The following is a 24,885-nucleotide window of genomic DNA, read 5'->3' as shown; positions in this document are numbered from 1 at the left end:
CAAACATTACCGTGGAGGCCACACGTTTACCCGTAAACGTTACTCGGGCTCGTGCAGCGAAATAGAAGGATGTGAACCTTAATTAACAGCAGGCGGCGCTTCAGTTCCAAATGAAAATTAAAAAATGTTCTGTAGCACATGCCCCCATATTAAATCCAGATTTATACGGGATTTTTATTTATTGCAACCAATACTTTTATCTCAGTCCATATGACGGAAACGGCCCCAAATGAAAGAAATAATTTCACATTTACAAAAGGGCTAAATTGAAGAAACATATTTCTGCGTAATGACAAGTAAAACTGCGTGTGGGATGGGGCACAATGCATGTGATTAAAACTGTATGTATTCAAGCCCTAGATATAAAGCCGCTGGCCTCCCACTGAAGGCAGGATTTCATTTTAATCGTGTCACTAATGTGCGTGACGTCATGCCCACTGGTCCCCGCAGGCGGATACCTGACATAGGCTGTAACGTTTGCGTCTTTAAAACTAATTTCTTTCGTATTTTGGTTGATTCCGAGAACGTAATGCGTTTATCTAATCGGGTATTTTTTTAAGTTAAGATGTTTTTAACAATAATTAATAAAAAGATAGGTTATTGACTCGCTAGCGACTTGCGGTTTATTTTTTTATGTTTTGAGTTTTGATACCGTAAAACTTTAATCGCGATTTCTGTCCGAAATATTATAATGCTGAACTACTTGCTTAAACTTCCGAAGGTTGTTATTCTTTAATTTAATTAAGCAAGTTCCCTCAAACTTTAAGCAGTCGCAAAGACACTTTGAAACTGATTACAACGTGAATGCTTCGCTTTCGAGATTGTTAGCGCACACTGCACCGCCGCAATAATAACCTGATGTGTCCATTAAAGTTTTACAAGCTTAATTTTTATTGTGCCTGTACGAGATTTGGCAGAGAGCTCGAAATGAATTGATTTTTGTATCATTTTTAAGTTCTATAAATCACACGGTTAGGGTAGAAAAGATAGGAGAAACATTTTGAGGGCCTTATCAGTTAGCTACTGCTTAAGTTTCACTACTTTTCCCACCGCATTGTCCAGGCAGCAGGATAGCGCCCTCCTATGGCAAGTACTGTGTAATCACAGAGAGTGCTTCTTAAGGAAACAAATGTGTCTTTGTCTACACTGAGAAGCAAAATGGGGTAGGGTGGGGGGCAGCAATAGTGTAAAGATTCACAAAGTTGTGAGGTACACACACACACAGATACACAAACACTCGTGCTCAGAGAAACGGGGACACACACCAACATTCAAACAGACAGACAGCTATACAAAAGGTACACACACTGCAGGTACACTAATGCTCTTGCTAACACAAATGGGGCCATGCATGCGCACACACACACACACATCAGTGCCACACTCGGGTCTTGGTAGAGCCCAGCCAGAATAGAAAAAAGAGCATGTTGACTCTCGGGGGCAGAACACGGATGGAGCGGTAATGGTGACTGTGTGGGAGAGAAGCCCACCACTGCAGCCAAGACCAGAGCAGACAGGATGGTGTCCCACCGCGCACCAGCTTTCCCAGCAATACGGCAAATCCTCCTCGTTTTTTTCCTGTCAGGTAAAAAAAAAATCATGGCCAACTTTGTTTTGCACTGGGTGCATTTTTGCATACAAATCATGGGGCTATTATTTCAATTTAAAGAAAGTTTTAACTGGCAGGATACAGTAGGAATGAGAGGTCAAAGGAACGCGAATGTTTGTGTCTTTCTGTGAGTGAGAAAAAAAAACGGGTTTATCGAAGTATCTTACCTTTACAAATCAGGGGTCTTCATAGTTTACACTTTATTGGAATTTGTATTTTTTACATAATAATACATGTGGCTTTTCTTAAGTTCTCTTTATAAATGATATATTGTGTGTTCTTTTAATCTTTGGGCCAAAATTGAGATGTCCCACAGAGTAATGACACGTAAGAGTGAATCAGAATCGGAATGAGGTCTATTGACCATGTAAGTTCACACTTACAGGGAAGCTGACTTGGCGTACTGCTGGCAGTGACATAAAACAATCAGAGAATACAAAACGTCTCACAGTCACAAACAACATTAAACAGCACGTAAGTAAAATAACTGCAGTGCTTCATATCAGCAGCAGAATTAATGTGGATTTGCGTTCTGTCAGTTATTGGGGACCACACTGGAGACAGCTCCTGGGGAGTAGCTGTTTCTGTGTCTCCAAGTCCTGATTTTTAGTGACTGGAATCTCATACCAGATGGGAGAGGCTAAAAAATGTAGTGGGGGCTTCAGCAATTGTCCTGCTTGCCTGCTTACTTGTTTCTTGGCCCTGGTGTTGAAAAGGTGCCAGATGGAGGGCAGGTCACAGACGATGATCTTCTGAGCAAACCTGGTGATCCACTGGAGTCTGGTCCTGTCTTGAGTTGTGGCAGATCCCAACCCAGATGGGTAGTGATGAAGTAAGGATGGTCTCAGTGATGGCCGTGTCAAAGCATTGCCACAGGAAGGACATCCTTTCTTGTTCATGCACTTAATGTTGTCTGGGGAGATATATTTTTCCCAGGAATTTGAAGGACATGTCTGTATTAACTGCTGAGCCATATATGGTTGGGGAGAGGGCTTGTCTTAAAGTCTCCAACCATCTCCACAGTCTTCAGAGCATGAAGCTCCAGATAGTTAGAACTTGGAGGAGCTTGATGTAAGTTTTAAAGCGCAGAATGCATGCCGCTTAGATATTATGGGAACTGTATGGGATGCCTTCATAAAAATCCAGGAAGACCACGTGTACTCCCTCATCCGAACCTAAATTTAACATATTCAGTAAAAATGCTTGAATAATCACCTGTATGTGGAGCTGAAAGACAAATCAAATCAGCAAATTCAACCGTGAGCAATTTCCATGCATCTGACACATAGTTAAAATTCTCTCTGCCAGGTGATTAACTCCTGCTAAAGTAAGGGTGGAAAATGCAAATAAATCTTCCATTAATTATTATTATTAATTTTTCTAAGCCCTTCTTATTCATTATAATTACCAGCAGGGAGCTTAGTTATATTTACATTCGTAATTAGAAAATGCTTTCACTGACAGCCACTAGGAGGTGGAGAGTTTTGTAAGTCCATGAAACGGGCACTTAAGGGGCAGAGGAAGGCGGGAGCACAGCTATGCGCCCTGAGCCATTTAATCTGAGCCAGTCAGACACCCTGATGATGCCGAACATCATGGGGTTTCCTCTTTGATGAGGGTTGGTGGGTGAACCAGTGTCAAAGTGCAGATGTTGATGTGGGACTCAACCGACGGGCAGCTGGAAAAACCAGGAGGGGATTGTGGCGGCACAAGTAGCCCCGACAGCCCAGGGAAGAGTTTCATTAGCCTGACTGGGGGACGAGGAGAACCAGCAGCGCCTGGGTAGATGGCATTTTGACGAGTTTGGAAACTGTCAGATTAAAAAAGCGAAGCTGGATTCTGCTAGAAACAGAAGTTGTCACGAAGGGTCGCTGCTGCCGTTGATGAGATGCATTGCGTTCTCCCCATAGGTAAGTGAGCTTTAAATCTCCGCAGATCCCACAAGGCCTGGATGCCGCGTGAGCGCATCAGCAATGACTGCATGACTAAGGCCCTGACTGCGCATGAAGGAAGGCTGTGGGTGGCCTTGATTTAAGCTTACTGTGCCCAACACTCTGCGATGGTTTAGCTTGGGGATCGTGAATAGCTTAACAAACTCACCCGGGGGCTCTTAAAGAGACAGTTTTACGGGGGTGTTTTATTCTTAGCATGGACCACAGGACCGGAGTGGGGGGGTTTGGCACCCAAGCTTGAACCCAGGTAACTTTTGGAGCATCGTTAAGAATGTAGCGATGAGCAATGATGCAAACCAATAAAACTGTGACAGGTCACATCACCGGTTTGTCGATCAAGTGAAGGGGCAGCTTGGAGGATCATGGTGCTCTTATGGAATGAATCGGTACTCTGCCTTGGGTTACTGGGTAATGTAGGTAGGTTGGGAATCTCAGACTTGGAGATGCATGGATATTATCCTCCTGTCTAAAGAATTAAATCTAGAAGTTCAGACTGGAGTCATCATTTCTGCCAGGGGGCCATTCGGGGAGGAAGCCAGTCCAACAGGCTCTGCTCTTTTAATGCTCACCCTAGCAACCCCTGAGATGGAGAAAGGTTGTCATGGAAACATAGTGGGGAAGCCTGATGAGAGCCCCAATGGAAAGCTGTTTGGAAATGGCCACGGACCGTTTTGCTTTATAGCCTGAAGAGGGGCTTTGACTGAGCTACGGCTCCAAGCCCCACGGATGGCTGAAAGCGTTCACTTCAAAAACAGCCACTGCCCAACGACTGCTATGCAAAAGAAATCACTTTTGTTTATTTGTCTTCAATTTAAAAAAATTTCTGTTCATATCGGACAGCGCTGTGGATGCACACTTCCCAGGATTGGGATCTGAATGTGATTTAGATTTTATGTCCCTAAATTTACACACGTATAAGATGAGTGAAGTTTTCTCTGTGTGGACTTTGCATGTTCCTGTGTGTTTGTACAGGTTTTCACAGATATTCCAGTTTCCTAACCCCAGTCTAAAAACACTCGGTTGTGTGTGTGTGTGTGTGTGTGTGTGTGTGTGTGTGTGTGTGTACTCTGCAGTGCAGTGGCATTCCCCGAGGGTGTCTCCTGATCTGTGCCCTCTGTATCCTGGGACAGGCTTCAAGCTTGATATAACATGGCAAGGGTGAAGCAGTTATGGAAGGTGGATAGATAAAAAAAATAGTCTTGGGGAAAATCCCAAAATGTACCTATATTAAATAAATCCAGCACTTTGTTTTATGCTTATATAAGATCTGTGAGGCTGTTTCCTCATGGGGGTCCTCAGGGGGTGTCCAGACGGTCAACGTCACTGGCCCAGGGGAGCCGGTGCGGGGCACACTGGGATCGGACGCCCTGCTGTCAGTGCATTACGCCAGCTTCAGCACGGACCTGCCCATCATCCGCTGGCAGCTCCGGAAGGACAAGCCCCTCACCGTGGTTCAGTCCTTCGGCACCGACGTCATCGGGAACCTGAGGTCCGAGTACCGGGGCCGTGTCCGGGTCTTCGCCAACGGTAGCCTGCAGCTGCAGGGCCTGCGGCTGGCCGACGAGGGCATGTACGAGGTGGAGGTCTCCATCACGGATGACACCTTCACCGGGGAGACCAGCGTCAACCTCACCGTTGATGGTAGGATGCCCCTCTCTGCTGTCTCGTCGTCATGTGTGCTCGATGATTCCCAGGAGATTGTGCTATAATCATTATGGCAGTGTCTTATGTGCACCTATCCGGTGACCCCACAGAACTCATATCCACACCCCGCGTTGTCATGGAGACATCCGCCGTGCTAGAGCACATGGAGGCGTTCACTCTCAACTGCTCCCACGCCAATGGAACCAGGCCGACCTACAGCTGGCTCAAAGGTGGGAAGCCCCTAGCCAATGACACGCGCCTGCTGCTGTCACCTGACCACAAGAGCCTGACCATCACACGTGTGACGCCTCAGGACGACGGCATCTACCTGTGTCTTGTGGAGAATCCCGTCTCGAGCGTCAGGAGCGCCCCCGTCAGGCTCACCGTCTACAGTAGGTGCTGGGACCTGCGTAACCCCCCCGGGACGCGATGAACACATCAACGTGCTTTCCCGTTTTAGAAATCAGACTTCCTGTTGATTGCAAAAACCTAATGTCTGTTTGGGCAAACAGCAACAGCGGTCCCAGCAAATTTGGCTCCAGGTCGCTGTATGCAAACTGATCCCAAAAAAGAAAAGTTGCATATTTGTCAGCTACCCTCATGCCGCCTCTCGATGCTCAGATAGAAACACGCTTCTCGCCTGCAGAGTTCCTCCACAGCTCCGTAATAATGAGCGTTATTCTTGAGAGCGCAGAGGAACCTGCAAGCTAATTCCTGCTAGAGCCTAGATGTGCCACTCAAGTGCTATTGAGGCCCAGCCAAGCCTGGGCCAATTCTGCTGTCTTACCGTGCCCCCAGCCCGTCGGAGAGAACATAAGAACATGTGATTTAACTCATATCTGGCAACGGCGGAATCCTCTGAGATCAGTCTGTGTTGCCTGCCTGTCTGTCGCCATTAAAGCAGTGCTGTCTTTTGAATGGGGCGGGGGGGGGGGGGGGGGGGGGCAAGGGGAGGGGCTGTACTGCTGATCAGGGTTGTAATATACCAGGAATAGACCTTTCACAGCGTTGCCAACTTTGGTCTGGTGGCTGGTATGGTTTTCAACATGTATGTAACAGTTTTATGAGTGAATAGCCTGTAGGGTTTGCAAGCTACCCCAGTGCTTTTGATGTAGCTAATTTTATGTTTATAATGGAATAACACAAATTTGCCATAAGGTTTCTTGCGGGAGAGTGAAAGCATGAGTGTCACAGCAGATGCGTGAGAGTTGGCACCCCTGCCTTCAGTGCCCTGGGGATGACACAATGTGCAGGATACAGGCTCCAAATTAGCCATGACGGTGTTAAAGCGTAATGGTTGTGCCCTGGGCTCCAGCACAGAGAGCGTGTTCTGCGGGAACCCCTCCCTAATCCCCCCCCCCCCCTTGCGGGTGTCCTACACCCACAGCCTCATTATGATGCCTCAGAGCTCCTCATCCAGCAACTTACTGAGCGCTGCCAGAAATCTATCCATCGGGGGGAGGGGGGTTCCCCTTTCAGGAAGCGTGTCTCCCGGAACGGCTTCAGAAGGTTCCGGATGGTTTTGGCCCATTCGCCTCCTCCTCTGGAGTGCTGTTTGCTTAGAGCTGGTGCAGACCGATCTCCGGCCCCAGCGTGCCGGTGACTCCCCAGGCGAGTGCCGCATCACAGCGGAGTTCCTCTGTTTCAGGACGCAGCTCTCTCTACTTCATCCTCGCCGCCGGGGGGGGTTTCCTCTTCGTCACCCTGGTGACGGTGTGTGCCTGCTGGGGCCCCTCCAAGAAGTGAGAATTGCTTTTGTTTTTCTGTCACCATCCGGAGCCCCCGGGGGGCTGAGTTGGGCTGTAGGAGTTCAGAAATATCCCCCAGACCAAAGTGCCGATGAGCTTTAGCAGAAAAATGCTGCTAAGAGGTAGAAACCATTTCTGATAAAACGTTACGTTAGAATAACGTTACCATTATCACCCAAGGGGGACGTCCTGCCTTCAATATTTTCCTCTCGATATATATTTGATATCATGTTATTATTAGAATATGTTTAGTATAATCGGGGGTGACATAAAGAGGGGACAATTCCCTGAGAAAATCTGGAACATAATTTGATTGGTCGGGGTTGGGGGCCCATAATGTCTATTGGCACCCCTGAGTATAATTATGCTGTAGTTACTGCAATGATGCCAATTCACGCTATTCAGCTACAACAATTTGCCTGAAAGTTTTACTTTTAAAATAAATCCGAGAGCCATTCAAAAAACACTTGTATCTGTATTTCTATACATAAGTATTTGTTTTTATACTGTAATTCAATGCTTTTGGTTCCTTAGGAAATGTTTAAATGAAGCTGTCTTGCAGACTGTGCATGTCATTCTGACGTTTGAATGTATTATGGTAGTTTGGATGCAGCGATTCCAATGATAGAAACATTTGTGTCCTTGTTATAGAGAAAAACAGCATAACCAGCCAAGCTCTGTGAAGTATGTGGATCAGAACCGGACCAAGTCTATAGGTGAGGAGCAGCGGTACCATTATGGGCGTCTGATCTATGCCGACACGGTCCTGAACGTGTGCTCGTGCCCTGCGTTTTCAGACCCCCACGAGGAGCGGCCCACCCCTTCCGTCAGCCAGGCCCCCGTCAACGCCCCCCCTCCATCACACGGCCCACAGATTCCCACGAAACCCACGGTGCCCCCGCCACGCGCCCACAAGACCCGCCCATCCCCGGGTCTTCCAGCCGTCAAGCCTGCAGGAGACTCCAAGCCCGTGGTGAAGTCTGGTGTGCCGCAGTAGGCATGATGGCCGCCCCACGCCTCCCCTCCCCTCCCCACTCCCCACGCCTCTGCTATTTCAGTGTAAATACAGCCTCCCAGTCACCCCCTGTATTCTATGGTATTATTATTTGCTTGGAATGTTTATTCAGTTCAGTCATTTAGATGTACAGTAATTTAACAAATATGTGCCTTATTCTAGAAAAGGGCCCAGGGTCAGTTTATTCATAAAAACCTTGCAGGTAAAAGCATCCATTAGCTTCTTGCGTTTGTTTTCACTCTCTGGCTCTCATGAGCAACTTTAGGGATGATCTTAGTCCAGGTGGTACCGTTAGGAAATGAGCTCTGTGATTTCCAGATGATTTGCAATCAGGTGTTTCACTGTTAAGATTAAAATGGAAACTCCAAATGCCAGCTGTTTGAACACTAATGAGGTATTTTAACTAGTCACTGTTGACAAACGCTCGTATGCATATATCTTTCAATAAAAATGTTTAGTTCATTATATTCTGTATGTTTTTTCTGTGGACCTTTCATCAGCCTCTGCTCTCCTTATAAGTGTAAGTCCTTTGGATTTCGCCGTTGCTGTATGTATCTGTGAGCTTCCTGGCTCAGTGTCTGTGTGTATGATAGTGTATCGGGGGGGGGGGGGGTCTTCCATAGCTGCAGGTCATTCTGTTCTGGTGCTGACTTGCTCTCTGCCACTGGCTGACTCTGAGCGTGACGTGACAATTCTGCCAATGCTTTCAGAGTCCAAGAACATAAGCCCACATTAGGGACTTCTTTCCAAACATAAGAGGCTTCTTCTTTTGTTTTTTTTTGTTTTTTAACTCAAAGTTAATTTAGGCTTCCCACTTTCGGAATCACACTGTCTGTACAAGTGCAGTTATGTGCAAGAAAAATATACATTTTTTTTGGTAACATTTTTACATAATGCTTTTGTACAGTGCACAATAACCAACATTAACTTAACTACATAAGTGAAGATGTAGCACATTAAAAACTTGCATGAAGTTAAAACAAAAGGAAGAGAAAGAAATATGATGTCAAAGGTCCTTCAGATGCTAACTGGGAAATAAGGATTTATGGGACACATCTAGGTTGACAAGAGGACAATGCGGAGCTGCTGGACCCTGTGCCGGTGGTGCATGGTGATCGCTGACCTCTTTTCATTCATTTGGAATCATCTGGCCTGAACGAATCAGACAGCTCGAAATCTCATTAGCCCAAATCTTTTGAGGGCTCTATCACTTTACATTATTTAAAATCAAATGTATTAGACATGCTTCACCTCTGTTGGTGAAATGTGTTTTTATTCATGTCCATTGGGCCAAAAAGAATGTTCAGCAAACTTGCCATTATTTCACTCTATGATTGCTTAATAATCCTTATCCATGCAAGATTTAAAAAATGAAAGAGACTGATAGACTAATTAAGTTCTACAAGTGAAGAGGTTCAGCTATGGGGAGCATATTTGAATGTGTTTACAGAAATGCTCTGTAAATAAACCTGCATTTTCCAGTTATCATCATTAACCATCAAATGAGGGGGGAAACAAAACAGGCAGACTTTTCCATTCGGTAAACAGACTCGTCTGAATAACATGTTTGTGACAGTATTCCCAGACACGGCTGTGACACAACAGGCCCTTGTGATCTGATTAGAGCCACTGCTGTTGCAATAAATGGTGGTTTTTCAATAAATTAACAAATATAAAAATTATATATAATTACACAGTTATATATAATGACAGAATTCTAATTCAGTCATGAGACAGCTGATTTTATACTAAACAGGAATTTCCTTAAAATGCTGAATTGAACCTTTGCTGTCACACCTTTTTGAAATTAGTTTTTTTAGCAGTGTCAGTAAAATCTTGGCTCTGCCTTGTACCCTGATCTAATGCTATGTTCCATTTGAACTTGTAACTCGGAAATTCCGAGTTCCTAGTCGGAAATTTCAACTGGAATACCCAGAATTCCGACTCATGAACTTGGAGGAATCGACACAACCCTGAGCTCAGAATTCAAGATGGCTGCGCCCTTTAGCAACAGAAGTTAATGCTGTAGTTTCATGCTGTCTATTAGCACTTATGTCTTATTTGTGGCTCATTAAATCGGTTGCACACACAGTACTGCCCAGACGCTATCTGCAGACGTGTTGCTATGAAAAATACTACATAATGCATTGTTATCCACTGATATTGCTAACAGTGGCTAACAAAGAACTGGACAAGAACTGGGGCCCATTTTATTAAGCAGGATTTCTTCCTTAAGCATACAACTTGCTGGATTTAAGGTATTCTAGGCTAAATGTAAGTGAATGAAGATAAAAGTCATTTAAACTGGGTTAAAAATAAATCCAAGAAGTTATCCAGGTAAGTAAGAAATCTTACTTTTTGAAACAGGTCCCTGGAATTGCTAAATGGCTGTCCGACTTTATGTACTGGAACACTGTTAACTCATGTGTGACCCCTCCAGGCCTGAACCCGCGAGAGGCTGAAGGGTGGGGCTGTTATCTAGGTGTTCCAATAAGACATCTGCCTCGGATGCGTCCTGGACACCTCCCTGGGGTAGCGTTTCTGTCCTAGACCCCGGGACAGACCCAGGAAACACCGGAGCGATTATATCTCTCAGCTGGCTTGGGAACACCTTGGTATCCCCCAGAGGAACGGGAAGAGGAGGCTGGGATGAGGGAGGTCTGGTGCTCCCTTCTCCTCCTGCCTTCCCAGTGTCTTCTCTCACCACCTCCAAGGCGGACACATCTTTATGGTCCCGTCTGCAGTCTGACCTGCCCATCTGGCTTCTCAGATACAACACCGACGGCGTCTCGGCATGTGATCGCAGTGGCAGTATAACTAAATGATCACGCAGCCTCCTATGCGCGAGTGTTTTAAATTGACTTTGATGTATGCAGTGATCCCTCATGCGGCATATTAACTGGGCCAGGTAAGCGGGCTGGGAGAGACGTAATTACACCTTGGGGGCTTGACGGCATCTCCGCCTTTACCCTGCCGTGACATATTGCTGCTGTATAAAGCCCCAGGAGGTTGTTACCTCCCCTGGTAATTGATGGCAGAAGCTGGCGAATAAGCCAGTCACACTCCTGCCTGTTTTGCTGTTTACAGTCACTTCCTGCCTTAGACAGACACATGCGGGCTGCTGTTTTTAGACGATCCGGCTCTCTTCTTTCCTCACAAAAATTCCAGTTTATTTAAATGTTGTTTGTTTTCAGGGGCAGAATGTATTATTTAATAATGCTTTTGGTTCTTACAGGGCAGGTTATACCACACAGGTGGGCAATAATACTAGGAGGCTAAAGAATCGCCATGACGACGGTCAGTGAGCCACGCTATTGGTGAAGAGATTATCATTTGAACCACACTGACGAAACCATCTGTGGACTTTAGCCCTGGGGGGGAGGGGGGTTGTAGTGACTAGTGCTGTCTAGTCACTTTAAAACAGAGCTGTAGCTGTCAGTTAGAGAAAACTCCTGTATATTGGGTGCAGATAAAGTAGAATTTATCCCTCCTGGACGTCTTGAAGTCATTCAATTCTTTTTAATGTTTTTTTGGAGGGCACAGTTAGGTTTGCCCTCAAAAAGCACAATGAGACCCACCCAGCGCAATTTAGGATTTGAAATACCAGGTTTTTAAAAGGCTTTTAAATACCTGATGGCTATAAGAATGGGGAATATTTTCAATAGCAGGGAATGAAACGTGAAAGGTCATGTGATGTGGAGTTCCATAGATCACATCTCGCCCAAGTCTGAGTGATGTTCACTCACTGAAGAATGGAAATGGACAAGTAAAACTCTATCATATCGCACCAATCCAAGGTCCCAAGGAGATGTGGGGGCAGCCTCCTCGTCGCCGTGGTAACGGTCCCTTTGCAGCAGCTGACTGTGGCATATTTTAGGCCAGTCATTATTCCCCAGGTTCCACACCTTGTTCTCTGCATTGGTCTTTGTAGGCTGCAGCTCCAGGAAGCTCATTCAGCGAGGGCCGAGGAACTTCACCAGTACAGTGAGCTGAAGGAATCTCTGTGTGACGATGGGGAAATGCCTCACTCTGTGGTATGTAGTGGAAGGTGTAGCTCTGTCTTACCTTGTCTCTCTGGTCAGCCGATGGGAATCTGTTTCACTGTCTGATTCCGTGCGAGCAATTAGAAATGTCCCTTCCCCTAAATCTGCCTGTCAGCTGGTAGAAATCTGGCTTTGCCTCATGTCTCCATGTCAGCTGCTGCAAATCTGTTTTCTGCCCTGACTCTGTGAGAGCTGACGGAAATGTCTTACCTTCTGTCTCTGTGGGAGCTGGTGGGATTTGTCTTTGACTTCACTAGTAAAACAATCTGTTTCAGAAATAGGAAGTTTAATCAGTAGAAATTAGAGAAGCATGATATATTATCATTTGTCTGCTTTGTTTTTATTGAATATGGTTTTACATATAGTCCATGTATACATAGCAGTCATACAGCTAAACAGATACGCAGGTCATTAATAAACATATACTATATGGACAAAAGTATTGGGACATCAGGCCATTACACCTACAGGAAATTTTATGACATCCCATTATAAATCCATAGGCATCAATATGGAGTTGGTCTCCACTTTGCAGCTATGACAGCTGCCACTCTTCTGAGAAGGATTTCCACAAGATTCTGGAGTGTGTCTGCGGGAATTTTTGCCCAGAAGAGCAGTTGTGAAAGCTTGGCTCCCAATCTCTGTTCTAGTTCTTCCTAAACGTGTTTGATGGGGTTGAGGTCAGGGCTCTGTGCAGGCTTGTCAAGTTCTTCCACACCAAACTCACCCAACCTTGTCTTTATGGTCCTTTATATGTGCACTGGGGCACAGTCATGCTGGAACAGAAAATGGGCCATCCTCAAACTATTCCAACAAAATGAGAAGCATAGAATTGTCCAAAATGTCTTCATTTGCTGAAGCATTAAGAGTTCCCTTCACTGGAACTAAGGGGCCCAGCCCAACCCGGAAAAACAACCCCATACCATTATCCCTCCTCCACCAAACTTTACAGTTGCACAATGCAGTCAAGCAGATAACGTTCTCCTGGCATCCACCAAACCCAGACATCTCCATCAGACTGCCAGACAGAGAAGTGTGATTCCTCACTCCACAGAACACATTTCCACTGCTCCACAGTCCAGTGGCAGTGTGCTTTACGCCACTCCATCCGACACTTGACATTGCTCTTGGTGATATGAGGCTTGCATGCAGTTGCTCAGCCATGGAAGCCCATTCCATGAAGCTCCTGTTGTGCTGGAGTTAATGACAGAGGAAGTTTGGAACTCCGTGGTTACCGAGTCAACAGAGAGTCGGTGATTTTTACGCACTATGTGCCTCAGCACTCAGTGACCCCGCTCTGTTACTTTACATGGTCTGCCACTTCATGGCTGAGTTTCTGTTGTTCCTAAATGCTTCCATTTTGTAATAATTCCGCATACTGTTGATCGTGGAATATCTCGCAGGGAAGAAATTTCACAAACTGCAGAAGTGGCATCTTATGACGGTACCACACTTGAATTTGACTCATTCTTTTACAAATATTTGTAAACCTGACTGTATGGCTAGGTGCTTGTTTTTATACACCTGTGGCAATGGGTCTGAATGAAACATCTGAATTCAATGACTGAGAGGTGTGTCCCTATACTTTTGTCCATATAGTGCATATTTTAACAAACTAAATCTGAGTTTGGTGTTTCCTGGTGCTTAAGGATCTTAGTTGTTGAAATAAATGCAGTTAATACAATTGTATCTCCTTCAGCAGGCTTGGATCTTCCTGCTTGTGAATCTGTGAGTGCAGGGAATCAACATGGGGTTCGATGCCTTCTTCTTTTCCCCAAAAATCACCCAGATGAGAAAGTGCAAAGGGTAAGTACAGTCAGGTCTGCATTAGGAGCTCCACAGTGCTGGTGACGACTCACAGGATATAGAAAATAGGCCCCATGGAACCACAGCTGGGTATCAACCAATAGGGCATCCGGGAACCAATCCAAACAGGGGCTGTATGAACCTCCTCCATTCAAAACCTGAAGATGAAATATGGTCAGATCTTCATTCAGTATTAGTTTCAGGATCAAAGTTCCTTTTGCTCTCACCCCTGACCACTTGACCATGTCAGCTGGAAAGCTTTGCTCTACCCATCCCAAATATGAGATGAAGGGTTTGCTTTGTGGAGTCATAATAATAATAAACCAAACACCTCCATGACACTCCTGCCTCACAGGTGCCTGTGTCACAGAAGGCGACAGTGACACCTGAGTACAGGTGCATTCTGGGACAGACAGCCTGGATGGTAAAAGGCAATGTAAGCTAATTTGATCGATTATCACAGATCCACTAAACCATTTAACTCTTAGAAACGTTGCTTCAAATTCATGATAAATCCAACATCCTCTGGGACATAGATTTGGAAAAGAGTTTATGGATATCGCCTTGCCAATGCAATGAGAAAAAGTTCTTTTGACCCAGATTGCTGTAACACTGATTAATGGCACTATAATTCTGCAGTAATATTTTACACCAACCTTTATTTAGAAATTTGGGGTTGAATATAATAATACTAGCACTTTTCAACACCCTAATGAGTTTCAAAACATAGATCTGACTTCATCCACTATTTTAAAAACACTGTTTTAAAGCAGAGGACTTTGTGCAAATTAGTACTATCTCCCAACCATTTATCTTCTGACACATTTGTTCTCATTGGCTAATTAATGACAAAACGGTTCAAGCTATAGCTCAAGTGCTCATAATTAATTGATATGGTTATAGAATGCATGACTAATTAATCTGCCTCTGGATTAATTGTCAGGCCTCTCTTTGTTCTTTTATACATTTTCATTTTGGAAGTGTAACGGTGTGAATCTGCAGTCTATCATTGGTGGGATTGTGTTGTTACTCCTTCCCGGTGTCTGTCATGCCTTGACCCAATGGCAGGCTGGAGTGGACAGCTAGAAATGACCTGTAAGAGGACCTGGTGATGTACAGAGCCAGTTGCTGTTTGGACTCTCTGTCTGCGGTGTTTGATCAACCTCAGATGCCTCGACAGATACAGAATCACTTTTATTCCATCTTCAGAAAGTTGCCAGGTTCAATTGTTTGGATTTTCCTTGGGTTTATTTTGGGTCAAATATGGGTACAGCTCTCCACCAAAAAGTTGTGTATTGATAGAGATATTTTTTGCTACTGCTGGACCTCATTTTAGCCATTTCACTTTATTAACTGTTTAATTTTGATTTTTGTTGTCCTGGTTTGGTAATCTTAAGTCGACACAGCAGATTGTTCGACATCAAGGAGCTTCTCTCTGCATTTTGCAACATTCCCAGGTGAGCATCATGTGATCACACCTCATATATGTACTGGCCCTTCCTTGTCCTTCCTGTTCTGCATCATGTGATCACACCTCATATATGCACTGGCCCTTCCTTGTCCTTCCTGTTCTGCATCATGTGATCACGCCTCATATATGCTCTGCGGGAGCCCTTATCACAATTGACACCACCATGCCCACCAGCTTCCCCAGGTAATCCAGTATGTTAGTGAGCTATTTCCCATCGTTCATTGTACCGTGGGCCAAAAATGGCTTTTATGGGTTCCCTAACAGCTATTAATGATATTTTGGTGTTTTCCCACAGCTCATTGTACAAAGTACTTCCTATATTCAGTAGTCTATACCATCACATCCCTTTCTGGCGCTCAGATCCACAGCAGTCCACCTTTTATATAGTAGTTTACCATTGCTCCAGTTCACTGTATACCTACCCGCCTCTCTCCCTCGACAGAGAAGGAGGACATGTTCCAGAACGTGCTGTCCCAGGTGGCAGGTAGCTCCTCTATCCCAGTGCACCTCAACACCATCTCACCAAGAAGCAGCTTTGGAAGTGAGGACCTTGTGATTTCTCTGTTGGAAGTAACAGCTGAAGACACAGACTGAAGAGAGGATCACAGCTTCACTGGACCACAGATTATGACTGATTAAATGCGGGTTACACCACTGTCTTGCAGGGTTTTGCAAATCAATGAGCTGGAGATGGAGGTAACAAACCAATTGGCCATGCTGGAGAAGAGAATGGAGTGTACGTCATACTCCTCTTACTCCAGTTTATGTTATACTCCTCTTACTCCAATGTACGTCATACTCCTCTTACTCCAGTTTATGTTATACTCCTCTTACTCCAGTGTACATTATACTCCTATTACACCAGTGTACGTTATACTCATCTTGCTCCAGTGTATGTTATACTCCTCTTACTCCAGTATACGTTATACTCCTCTTACACCAGTGTATGTTATACTCCTCTTACTCCAGTATACGTTATACTCCTCTTACACCAGTGTATGTTATACTCCTCTTACTCTTGTGTATGTTATACTCCTCTTACACCAGTGTACATTATACTCTTCTTACTCCAGTGTATGTTATACTCCTCTTACACCAGTGTACGTTATACTCCTCTTACACCAGTGTACGTTATACTCCTCTTACTCCAGTGTATGTTATACTCCTCTTACACCAGTGTACGTTATACTCCTCTTACACCAGTGTACGTTATACTCCTCTTACACCAGTGTTTGTTATACTCCTCTTACACCAGTGTACGTTATACTCCTCTTACACCAGTGTACGTTATACTCCTCTTACACCAGTGTACGTTATACTCCTCTTACACCAGTGTTTGTTATACTCCTCTTACACCAGTGTACGTTATACTCCTCTTACACCAGTGTACGTTATACTCCTCTTACTCCAGTGTATGTTATACTCCTCTTACTCCAGTGTACGTTATACTTCTCTTGCTCCAGTGTATGTTATACTTCTCTTGCTCCAGTGTATGTTATACTCCTCTTACTTCAGTATATGTCATACTCATTACTCCAAGTCCTACTATCTCCTGCATCATTTATCCTACTTTTTGGAGCAGAGAGGTGTGAGTTCTGCTCCCTGCCCTTGTTTCTTTTCAGTGGAAGGCCTCAAGGTGGTGGAGATAGAACAGTGCAATAATGACCTCAAGAAACTACAAAATGAGATGACATCAAGCGGAGACACAAGGTGATTCTTACTGTATTTCTGACAGACATCATTTGGGTGGACATTTTAGCTTTACAATGAAATTCACGGACATCCATCATAGACTTTTGTGTTTTATGTGCCACATTATTGTCTCTGTTTAGAGTAGACCGTCCCTGTAAATATAACTTCTCCGACGATGGGAAGAAAGCAGCTCCGAGGCATGATGTGCTGAGCTGCCCAAAGGTAAAACTGAAAGGTGCAGCAGCAGCAGCTTTTAATGCATTGGCTGCTCAGTGCAGTGCAGGAGATGTGGTGCATTGAGTCCTCTTCTTATTTCTCAGTACACACAGTGCTCACCCAGGGGACGAACGAGGCTGAAGAAGCCCAGCTTTGATGTGTGGCACTGGGAGCACACTGACGTGGGTTATGTCATGTGTGACAAGGTGGTATGAGGCGTGTACCATGTGACCAAGCTGCTCAACACACAATCGAGTCACATGCGACGCACCACCGAGGCACATGCAACTGAAGCGTGTAACCCCTGCACATTTTGTGTGTGGTCTGGATGCTGAGCTGTTTGGAGTACAGGTACCTGGCAAAGGAGTTTAACATGAACCTCATAACACTCAGATGTTGGCTAATAAACTGAACCTGCCCTCAGAATACAGCTTATTCTGGAAGCTCAGCAGAAAGATGCTTCGAAAGAAGCCGCCTGCCATAACTCTGTTTGAAAGTGTGAGGTGACGTTCTGTGTCTGGCTTCCAGGAAAACTTCCTGGAGACCTCCTCAGCAGCATCTACACTCTTAGAGGGCATCTTCTTACCTGAAGTGTCATGTGCTTGTGTAGCTCAGCATCCAGGAGAACTATAGCAGCCACAACTTCCACCTCTACTTTTGCGGCAGCCAGATGACATGCCGCATGATCCATCAGTGCAACCTGGAGGTGAGTGCTGTCCCGGCTCATGGCGTGACCCACCAATGGAGGACAGAGTTGGTCAAACCAGCGAGCTTTGCGTGCATCCTCCAGGATGAGCTGACAGTGTGTCACAACCTGGACCACTCAAGATATAACAACACGTGAGCCCCATCGGAGCCACCCAGGGACTCTAGTCCCATTGTCCTTGTCTCAGTCATACAGCAATACCTCTAATGGTGATGTAGGACATGCATCGGGTAAGCAGAGCCACAGACCATAAAGGGTAGGTGGGACTGAATACCAAATATAGAACTGGAAAAGCTAAATGAATAAGTAGGGTATATGGAGCTAAATACCACATGTGGAACTGGAAATGCTAAATGAGTAAATAGGGTGGGTGGAGCTAAATACCATATATGGAGTGGAAATGCTAAATGAGTAAATAGGGTGGGTGGAGCTAAACACCATATATGTAGTGGAAATGCTAAATGAGTAAATAGGGTGGGTGGAGCTAAACACCATATATGGAACTGGAAAAGCTAAATAAGTAAATAGGGTTGTTGGAGCTAAATGACATATGTGTCGTTAGAATTCTCAAAATTAATAAATAATCTGGGTGAAATTAGGGATGTCGTATTAAATGAGGCTCTGTTGTTACCTCCTCTCAAAAGGGTGGCATTACAAACATTGTAGGTAGCTGTTGTGACCCTTTGTGTTTCCAATTTAAAGAATTCACACACAGCTTACATCTCAATAGTTTGTGCCTCGGTCTTACTGCAGCATGTGACAGGACAATCTGCGCAAGTGACGTAAATTTGGCGTATGTGGAAAATCAAACAGATCTTTGCATGTTGTGGTTGCCGATACAGAGCAATTAAAAAACATCTGAATAGGCCCTGAATCAGATCTTCAATATCAGCTCGGGACATCACTCGGTAAAATTAAATATGATAAACTGGATTGGAGAAGTGAATGGGTGAAAACTGAGAAAGATGGCATTGAATGGTAGCATACTGTGGATGAAATCAAGGTCCTTCTGACTGGCTCCGTGCTGCAGGTACCAAATTAACACCTGCACAGAGCTGGCTGTGCGCTATAACAACATCTCCTCACTGGAGAACCAGTACTGTGCCATGGCCTTTCAGATTCTCTCTGTGCTGGGGTGCAACGTTTTCGGCAGGGTTGAACCTGAGATCTTCACGCAGATCCAACAGGTGGGCCTGGAGACGCCAATCGTTTCACATGAGCCAAGTCTGGTCAGCTCACTGGTGCTGGAAACATTGCGACTGAGTCTCCCTGACAGGCTAACATCACTCTGATCTTGGCCATAGACATGACCAGGCATGGTGGAATCCTTAACTCCTTCAAGTATAAAGTGGACAATTTTGGCTTCACCATTGAAGAGCACGTGACATGTGTAAGACGTCTTCCCAGGCTCCTCTCCTTTTTCCACAGTTGCTCCTGTTTAGACCATATATCAGGGTCTGCACCGGTCTGCCCGAGTCTTATGTGTCTTCTTTCCCGTTTGGCCAGCAGGTGTCGCTGGCCATCCTGTCCTCCCCGTTGTCAGTCTTTAGTGTTTCTCCTGCTTCCCTGACGGTCGCATAGCTCAATGAGCTGAGCACGCGGCTACCTGTAAATCCCTCTGTTGTATGTCTCCTCTGTTTTTGTATTTTGTTCCCTAGTGGTTCATTTATCTGTTTCCTGATCCTGATCCTGATCCTGATCCTGCCCTGTTTCTGGTGGAGTCATTTTTGGTGCTTATGGTGCTGTTGCTGTTGTTCTTGTTGCCTGTGTTTTTTCTTTTGTTCTAGATTTGGATTCCCTTCCTGTTCCCTGTGTAGATTCTTTCATTCCGTTAGTTACTTTGCACCCTTTTTAGTTTTGACCCCTTGTGGTCTGTTTGTTTTTTAGTGTTTCCTAGTGTCTTCTGCTTCTGTTAATAAACCCCTGTTGTGGTCCTGGAGCTGCCAGTGGATTGTCCACCTTCTTTCCTGCCTGCACCATGCCCCGCCCCTGTGTCAGAAACCCCCATCACTGTGACACCATACTGTCATATGTTCAGCTCAAAATTGTGCTCAAGTGCTGGGTATCTCCAATAAGATCTGGTCGACTGAGGTGGCAGAGCCCTGGGTGGGCATCTGCTGGAGGCGTATTTCACGCAGGTGAGCTGGCTTGACCTGCCTAGCTGTGCCAACCTCTATTTCACAAACCCCAGGAATGGTTTATTGCACTGTGTATGTCTGTGCTAAATGGATGACTGTGTCAGATGACTGTGCTCACTGTGCCAGTTTGACAGTGCCAAGTGAGTCTGTGATACAGCTGAGTGACTGTCCTGATTATAACTGGACAGATTGACTGATATTGTTGAGTGACTCTGCTAATATCTTCCCAGTTTAGTGTGTGTGATATTACTAAATGATTTCTGATTGTGGTTGGGCTGACTGCGATATTATGGATTGACTGTGCTGGTTATAAGTGGGCAGACTAGCTGAATTGATTGATATTGTTATGTGACTGAGCTATGAATGTGCCAGTTCAGTATGTGATATTACTAAATTGCTTCTCATTGTGGTTGGGCTGACTGATATTGTTGAGTGACTGTACTGTGCTGAGTCACCGCGTCTCAAGTTTTATAGATGACAGAAGTGCAAAAGACTCCCCGTCACTCCTTTTATGAACTGAGACAAAGTGACCAAATCCACCCCCTAGATCGGTTTCATTAAATTTGCCCTCATACCCATATTTAAAATGGTCATGAAGGTACCAAGCTCTGTGCAGGACAGAGACACATACTGAGAATACACGTGCATAAATAAAGAGTCTCACACAAAAATTAAGAACCATTATATTATATTGCTGAACGTTATGGGTAGACAGAAATGATTATCAGCTGATCAGGACTGACACCTACTGGCCATGTGTAACATTTACATGAAGATGCTTTTCAATTTGGTTTCTAATACAGATAGAGATGGACCATTTGCCTGCAGACATGCACAATGTTTGATGTTGTACTTTAGAAGTTGCCCAGCAAGCTGGCAAGCTGGCCGCAGGTGGACACCAGCAGGTGCCTTGCCAATATGTGCAAGTTTGGGGTTTGTGCTACCTGCCCTGGGGTCGATGTTACCTGCCCTTGGGGCACTGAAGTCCTCACTCTGCACCTGCCTGCTCTTCTCTCCGATCCGAGATGTGGTGCAGCCATTACAGGACTCCTGCATCCACTACGAGGAGCTGAGCTGAGGATGGAGGTAGAACCTCCTTAGCTCCCCCCCCGCCCCCCCTCCCCCCCCCCCGTTCATTGAAGAGGGACCGATAGCTATAATCTCAGATCTTTCAGTGTCTTGCCAGGCTGGGGGGATGTGGGGGGATTATGTCGTTTTTCTGTGTCCTTGTGCCAAAATGCTATCATAAAGACATGTGCTTTTGTTCTACAAGGCACCAGAAAACATGTCACTGGGAGGGAAGACAGAACTGTCTTTGCTGCAAGGAGAAAGACACTGTATATGGGAATATACAGTTGCAGTGATGCCCCCTAGGGGCTGGTAAAACATCTCGCCAAGTTCCTCATGTACTGCTCTCTATTTATTTTGTCCTACCTTCAGGGTCCAGGGAAATGTCACTAAATCAACATGTCTATTCCGTCCAGCACTCTAAGGTCTGAGCTGAATTTTCATTATAAAGCCTGAGTAGGATAACCAAGTGTGTTCATTGGAAGCACTACGTTTGGTGTTCTGAGGGAGACATGGCCATATAGCCCCGCCCCGGGAGGCTGGCCCCGCCCAGGGAGTCATGGAGGACTCGGGCAGACTGCTAGAGGAAGGCTCTGAAACCTGAACCTCATGAGCTCATGAGGCGCCAGTGGACGTCTCCGCCTATGACCCGGGTTCTACGGAGGCACACATTTCTTCTCATCCTATCCATCATTTTTCTTGCCCTATTCTGAATTTTCTTACCACTCATATTCAAAATTATGGTTGACCTAAAAATGATCTTGCTGTTATGTCCGGTAAGCTTGGTTAGGCTGGTATTTTGGGTGTAATTGGGTTTAAAGGAGGTTTGCATTATTTCATGAAATAGGTCACACCTGTGGAGATTTAGTCTTTAGAAAAGTGTCAAATGTTTACCTTTAGATTTTACTATTTGCTCAACAAATTCTCATCCAAAGTGAACAGTTTTATTATTATGACTTTATTTTGATAAAGCTGAATATTTTGAGAAATGTGATGAATGTTTAAGTGGCATTATTATCCACATTTTTTGTTTATTTCAATTTTCATGAGAACAGACTGAATTTGTCCCCACTGAAAAGGCCATGGTATACAGTATATATGTAAAATATATTGAGGAAGAGAGATTTTTTAAATCCTTCATGCACAACTCTCCTTTGTCATGGCTTTGAGCTGTTTGAAAATTGCAATGCAAGTATACATGCCTTGATATGCCTCATACACCAGTGTAAGTGTGTTTAATGTTTCGTGTTTCACCTTCACTGTTCCCAGTGTTACAGAGCTGCAGCTGCCCTGGAATTTCCTGTATAGATTCGTAGAGGCTTAACTTAGAAGCTGATTGGTCATGACTGACCGTGCGCCTTCGTGCTACGGACAAGAGGGCCGTCAATGGGCCGATCTCTCCTCATAGCCTTCCGTTCCGGTGCTCGGTGACCGCTCCGCTATCAATGCCATCTCATCATAAAGTGGCTTTTGAGGGGTGTTTATTTGGATTGTCATCTGAGTGTTTTCTGGGGCTCAGGTATCATTAATGTTTCTCCACATAGAAGCTCAGGCAGGCTGACTGGATCTCAACCACCAGCAAATATTTCATTTCCGGTTCTTGGTTTTTGTATGTTTTTTTTTGACTGCTTTCATTCCATACCCTCTACTTTGAGTATCATGTTGGTGTAATATCTTTGTGTGGACACAAAGAATCGCTTTATTTGGATAGCTAGGCATACATTCCATCTGTAAGCTCCATTGTTGATGTGCATTTTCTATAGGCCTGAAAATTACTTGGTAATGATTAACCAGTCGATCAATCTGTTGTAGCTAGGTGATGATTCCACTCATTCTATTACATTATTGCCAAAATGGAGAATCACTTCTATTACTGGGTGAGCAGAGGGAATTCTTGGCACTACCACATTTTGCACACTTGGTGGCAATATTTAACCAGGCAATAATTATGATACCATACATGTGGTTTCATATGCATTATTGTCTCTGGTAATGAGCCAAAGTATGTCTATAACTCTTCCAGAGCTTACAACTGCAAGTCAAGGTTGTATACATAAAACCATTGTTCATTTCCTTCTGCACTTAAATGTTTCCCACAATTCATGGGGTGACTTGCTGGGAAATGGGTATAGCAACGGTCTACAGAGCAAAACGTGGGCTTTTGCTTTTATACAGCAATACCGAGCAACATACTCTATCCCATCCATTTATATTTATAACCTTTTGCTCACTGCAGGGTCACAGTGAGCCAGGAACCTATCCCAGATAACCGGGCATGAGGTAAAGCATGGACTGTCCATCTCACACATGCAAAGGCCAATGTAGCACATGATGGAGAAGATCCACGCAAACAGCAGGGGTGTGAGTCAAACCTAGAAGCCTGCAGATGTGAGGCCACAGTGACTACAATGACATTGCAACATAGCTATAACATTTAGACTACTGACACTTAGAACCACCCTACAGAGTCAAAACATATTCCCTATGGGCAGGAGTGGTTAGGAACAAGGGATGAGGTTGGTGATATATTTAAAGAAGTCTTTCCAGATCAACATGCACAGGTACCAAAGAATTTTTCTATCTTCCTGCCAGGGGGATCTAAAGGTAAGGAGACTGGGACCAGATAAAGACCTCTGACAACAGTTATCTTAATGCCAGCAGAAATGAGATAAACACAAAAAGGCTCCTCTTACTCTAACTCGTAATCAAGACATCGAGGAGTCAGGTTTGTAAAGTTCTAGAAGAGTAGTAGGGCTGTAGCTAAGCTGACTGAAAGCTACGAACAAACTTAAGAATACTGGCCCACTCTACACAAGAATCCCTTGCAACAGGTCAGCGTCACGCGCACAGATGGCCCTTCTACTCGCGGAGCCTCACACGTACATAACTGGCAGTCAAATTTCTTGGCCAACCAGTTTTTCCTAAACTTACTTTCTCCATCTCCCCATTGTCTGAAGTGTAGCTGTCTGTGGCGATCGTTCAATCACTTTGTTCTGTAAAACACACTGACACAAATTCTGGTTAGGCATTGACTATGAAGACACAGAGGCGAGATTGAGATGGCATCAAAGCAAAATTTTATTCATCATATATTGCCAATATTTCTGTTCTGCATTTTAACAAGGGCTGCTTTTGAACATGATTTTATGGCTATTTGTGCAGAAGTTTTTACTGGAACTGGATGACTGTGAATAGTGTATATTTGGAAAGAAATAATCCAACTTCCTGTTGTTATTACTGTCTGCCAAACTGCACAGTGGCCTCCTCAGTGTTGCAGTGTATTGCAAATAATTTTTTCTCTCTCTTAACACGGAGGCCCGAAAAAGCACGGCCATTGTCTCTCCTAGCAACGATCCAAAATATCAGGGTCAATTACCCGTGGTGATCCAGCCTCTTGCTCCTTATCCCAGTTATCTAGAAACGATTCTGCTTTAAGCTGTGTGGGTTGATGAAAGTATATTTAAGATAAGTGCTTTGGAATGTGAATGATAACAGGTAAGGCCTTGAAAACGAGGTACTAATCACCAGGCCATGGTGGTAATGGCAGTACAACAGTATCTCACTTTGTTATGCATATTTTTGTTTATAAATCAGGACATACATGGCACTTGAATTAACATGAGTTCATCCAAAGGACTGAGTAGTTTTATGAATAACTGAAACTTAAATTCCTTAATTTGATGTTTTAAAATTGCTAAGATTACTGAGATATTGCATTAGTAGGAGATCTTGTGCTATATTTATTTTCTATTTTTTAAATTGCAGTGTTTTTCATAA

The 24,885-nt window shown here is 44.6% G+C and overlaps 2 protein-coding genes across 3 annotated transcripts; both read left to right on the top strand.

Annotated features, from left to right (window-relative positions):
* Positions 1 to 379: 379 nt before the first annotated feature.
* Positions 380 to 8,433, top strand: hepacama (hepatic and glial cell adhesion molecule a). Of its 2 annotated transcripts, none has more exons than XM_023826155.2 (6): positions 380 to 1,585; positions 4,861 to 5,202; positions 5,316 to 5,597; positions 6,854 to 6,947; positions 7,605 to 7,669; positions 7,751 to 8,433. In XM_023826155.2, exons 1-6 carry the CDS (start codon positions 1,519 to 1,521, stop codon positions 7,948 to 7,950), a joined length of 1,050 nt encoding a protein of 349 aa, XP_023681923.2. In that variant the 5' UTR covers positions 380 to 1,518; the 3' UTR covers positions 7,951 to 8,433. The 2 variants fall into 2 exon arrangements, with proteins under 2 accessions (XP_023681923.2, XP_023681924.2); XM_023826156.2 differs by lacking the exon at positions 380 to 1,585 and adding an exon at positions 1,594 to 3,519.
* Positions 8,434 to 15,430: 6,997 nt separating this feature from the next.
* On the top strand, positions 15,431 to 20,184 carry pde9ac (phosphodiesterase 9ac). Its single transcript, XM_072701628.1, is given in 15 exon segments — positions 15,431 to 15,471; positions 15,584 to 15,607; positions 15,711 to 15,782; positions 15,951 to 16,024; positions 16,911 to 16,998; positions 17,121 to 17,202; positions 17,301 to 17,377; positions 17,524 to 17,598; positions 17,806 to 17,902; positions 17,987 to 18,036; positions 18,933 to 19,089; positions 19,179 to 19,299; positions 19,959 to 20,012; positions 20,015 to 20,040; positions 20,167 to 20,184. Coding segments are annotated over 15 exon segments (1,035 nt in total). The 5' UTR covers positions 15,431 to 15,451.
* The last annotated feature ends 4,701 nt before the right edge of the window (positions 20,185 to 24,885 follow it).

The sequence above is a fragment of the Paramormyrops kingsleyae genome, chromosome 17 (genome assembly GCF_048594095.1).
Source record: "Paramormyrops kingsleyae isolate MSU_618 chromosome 17, PKINGS_0.4, whole genome shotgun sequence".
NCBI lineage: Eukaryota > Metazoa > Chordata > Actinopteri > Osteoglossiformes > Mormyridae > Paramormyrops > Paramormyrops kingsleyae.
This window is presented reverse-complemented; position numbering and strand designations above follow the sequence as displayed.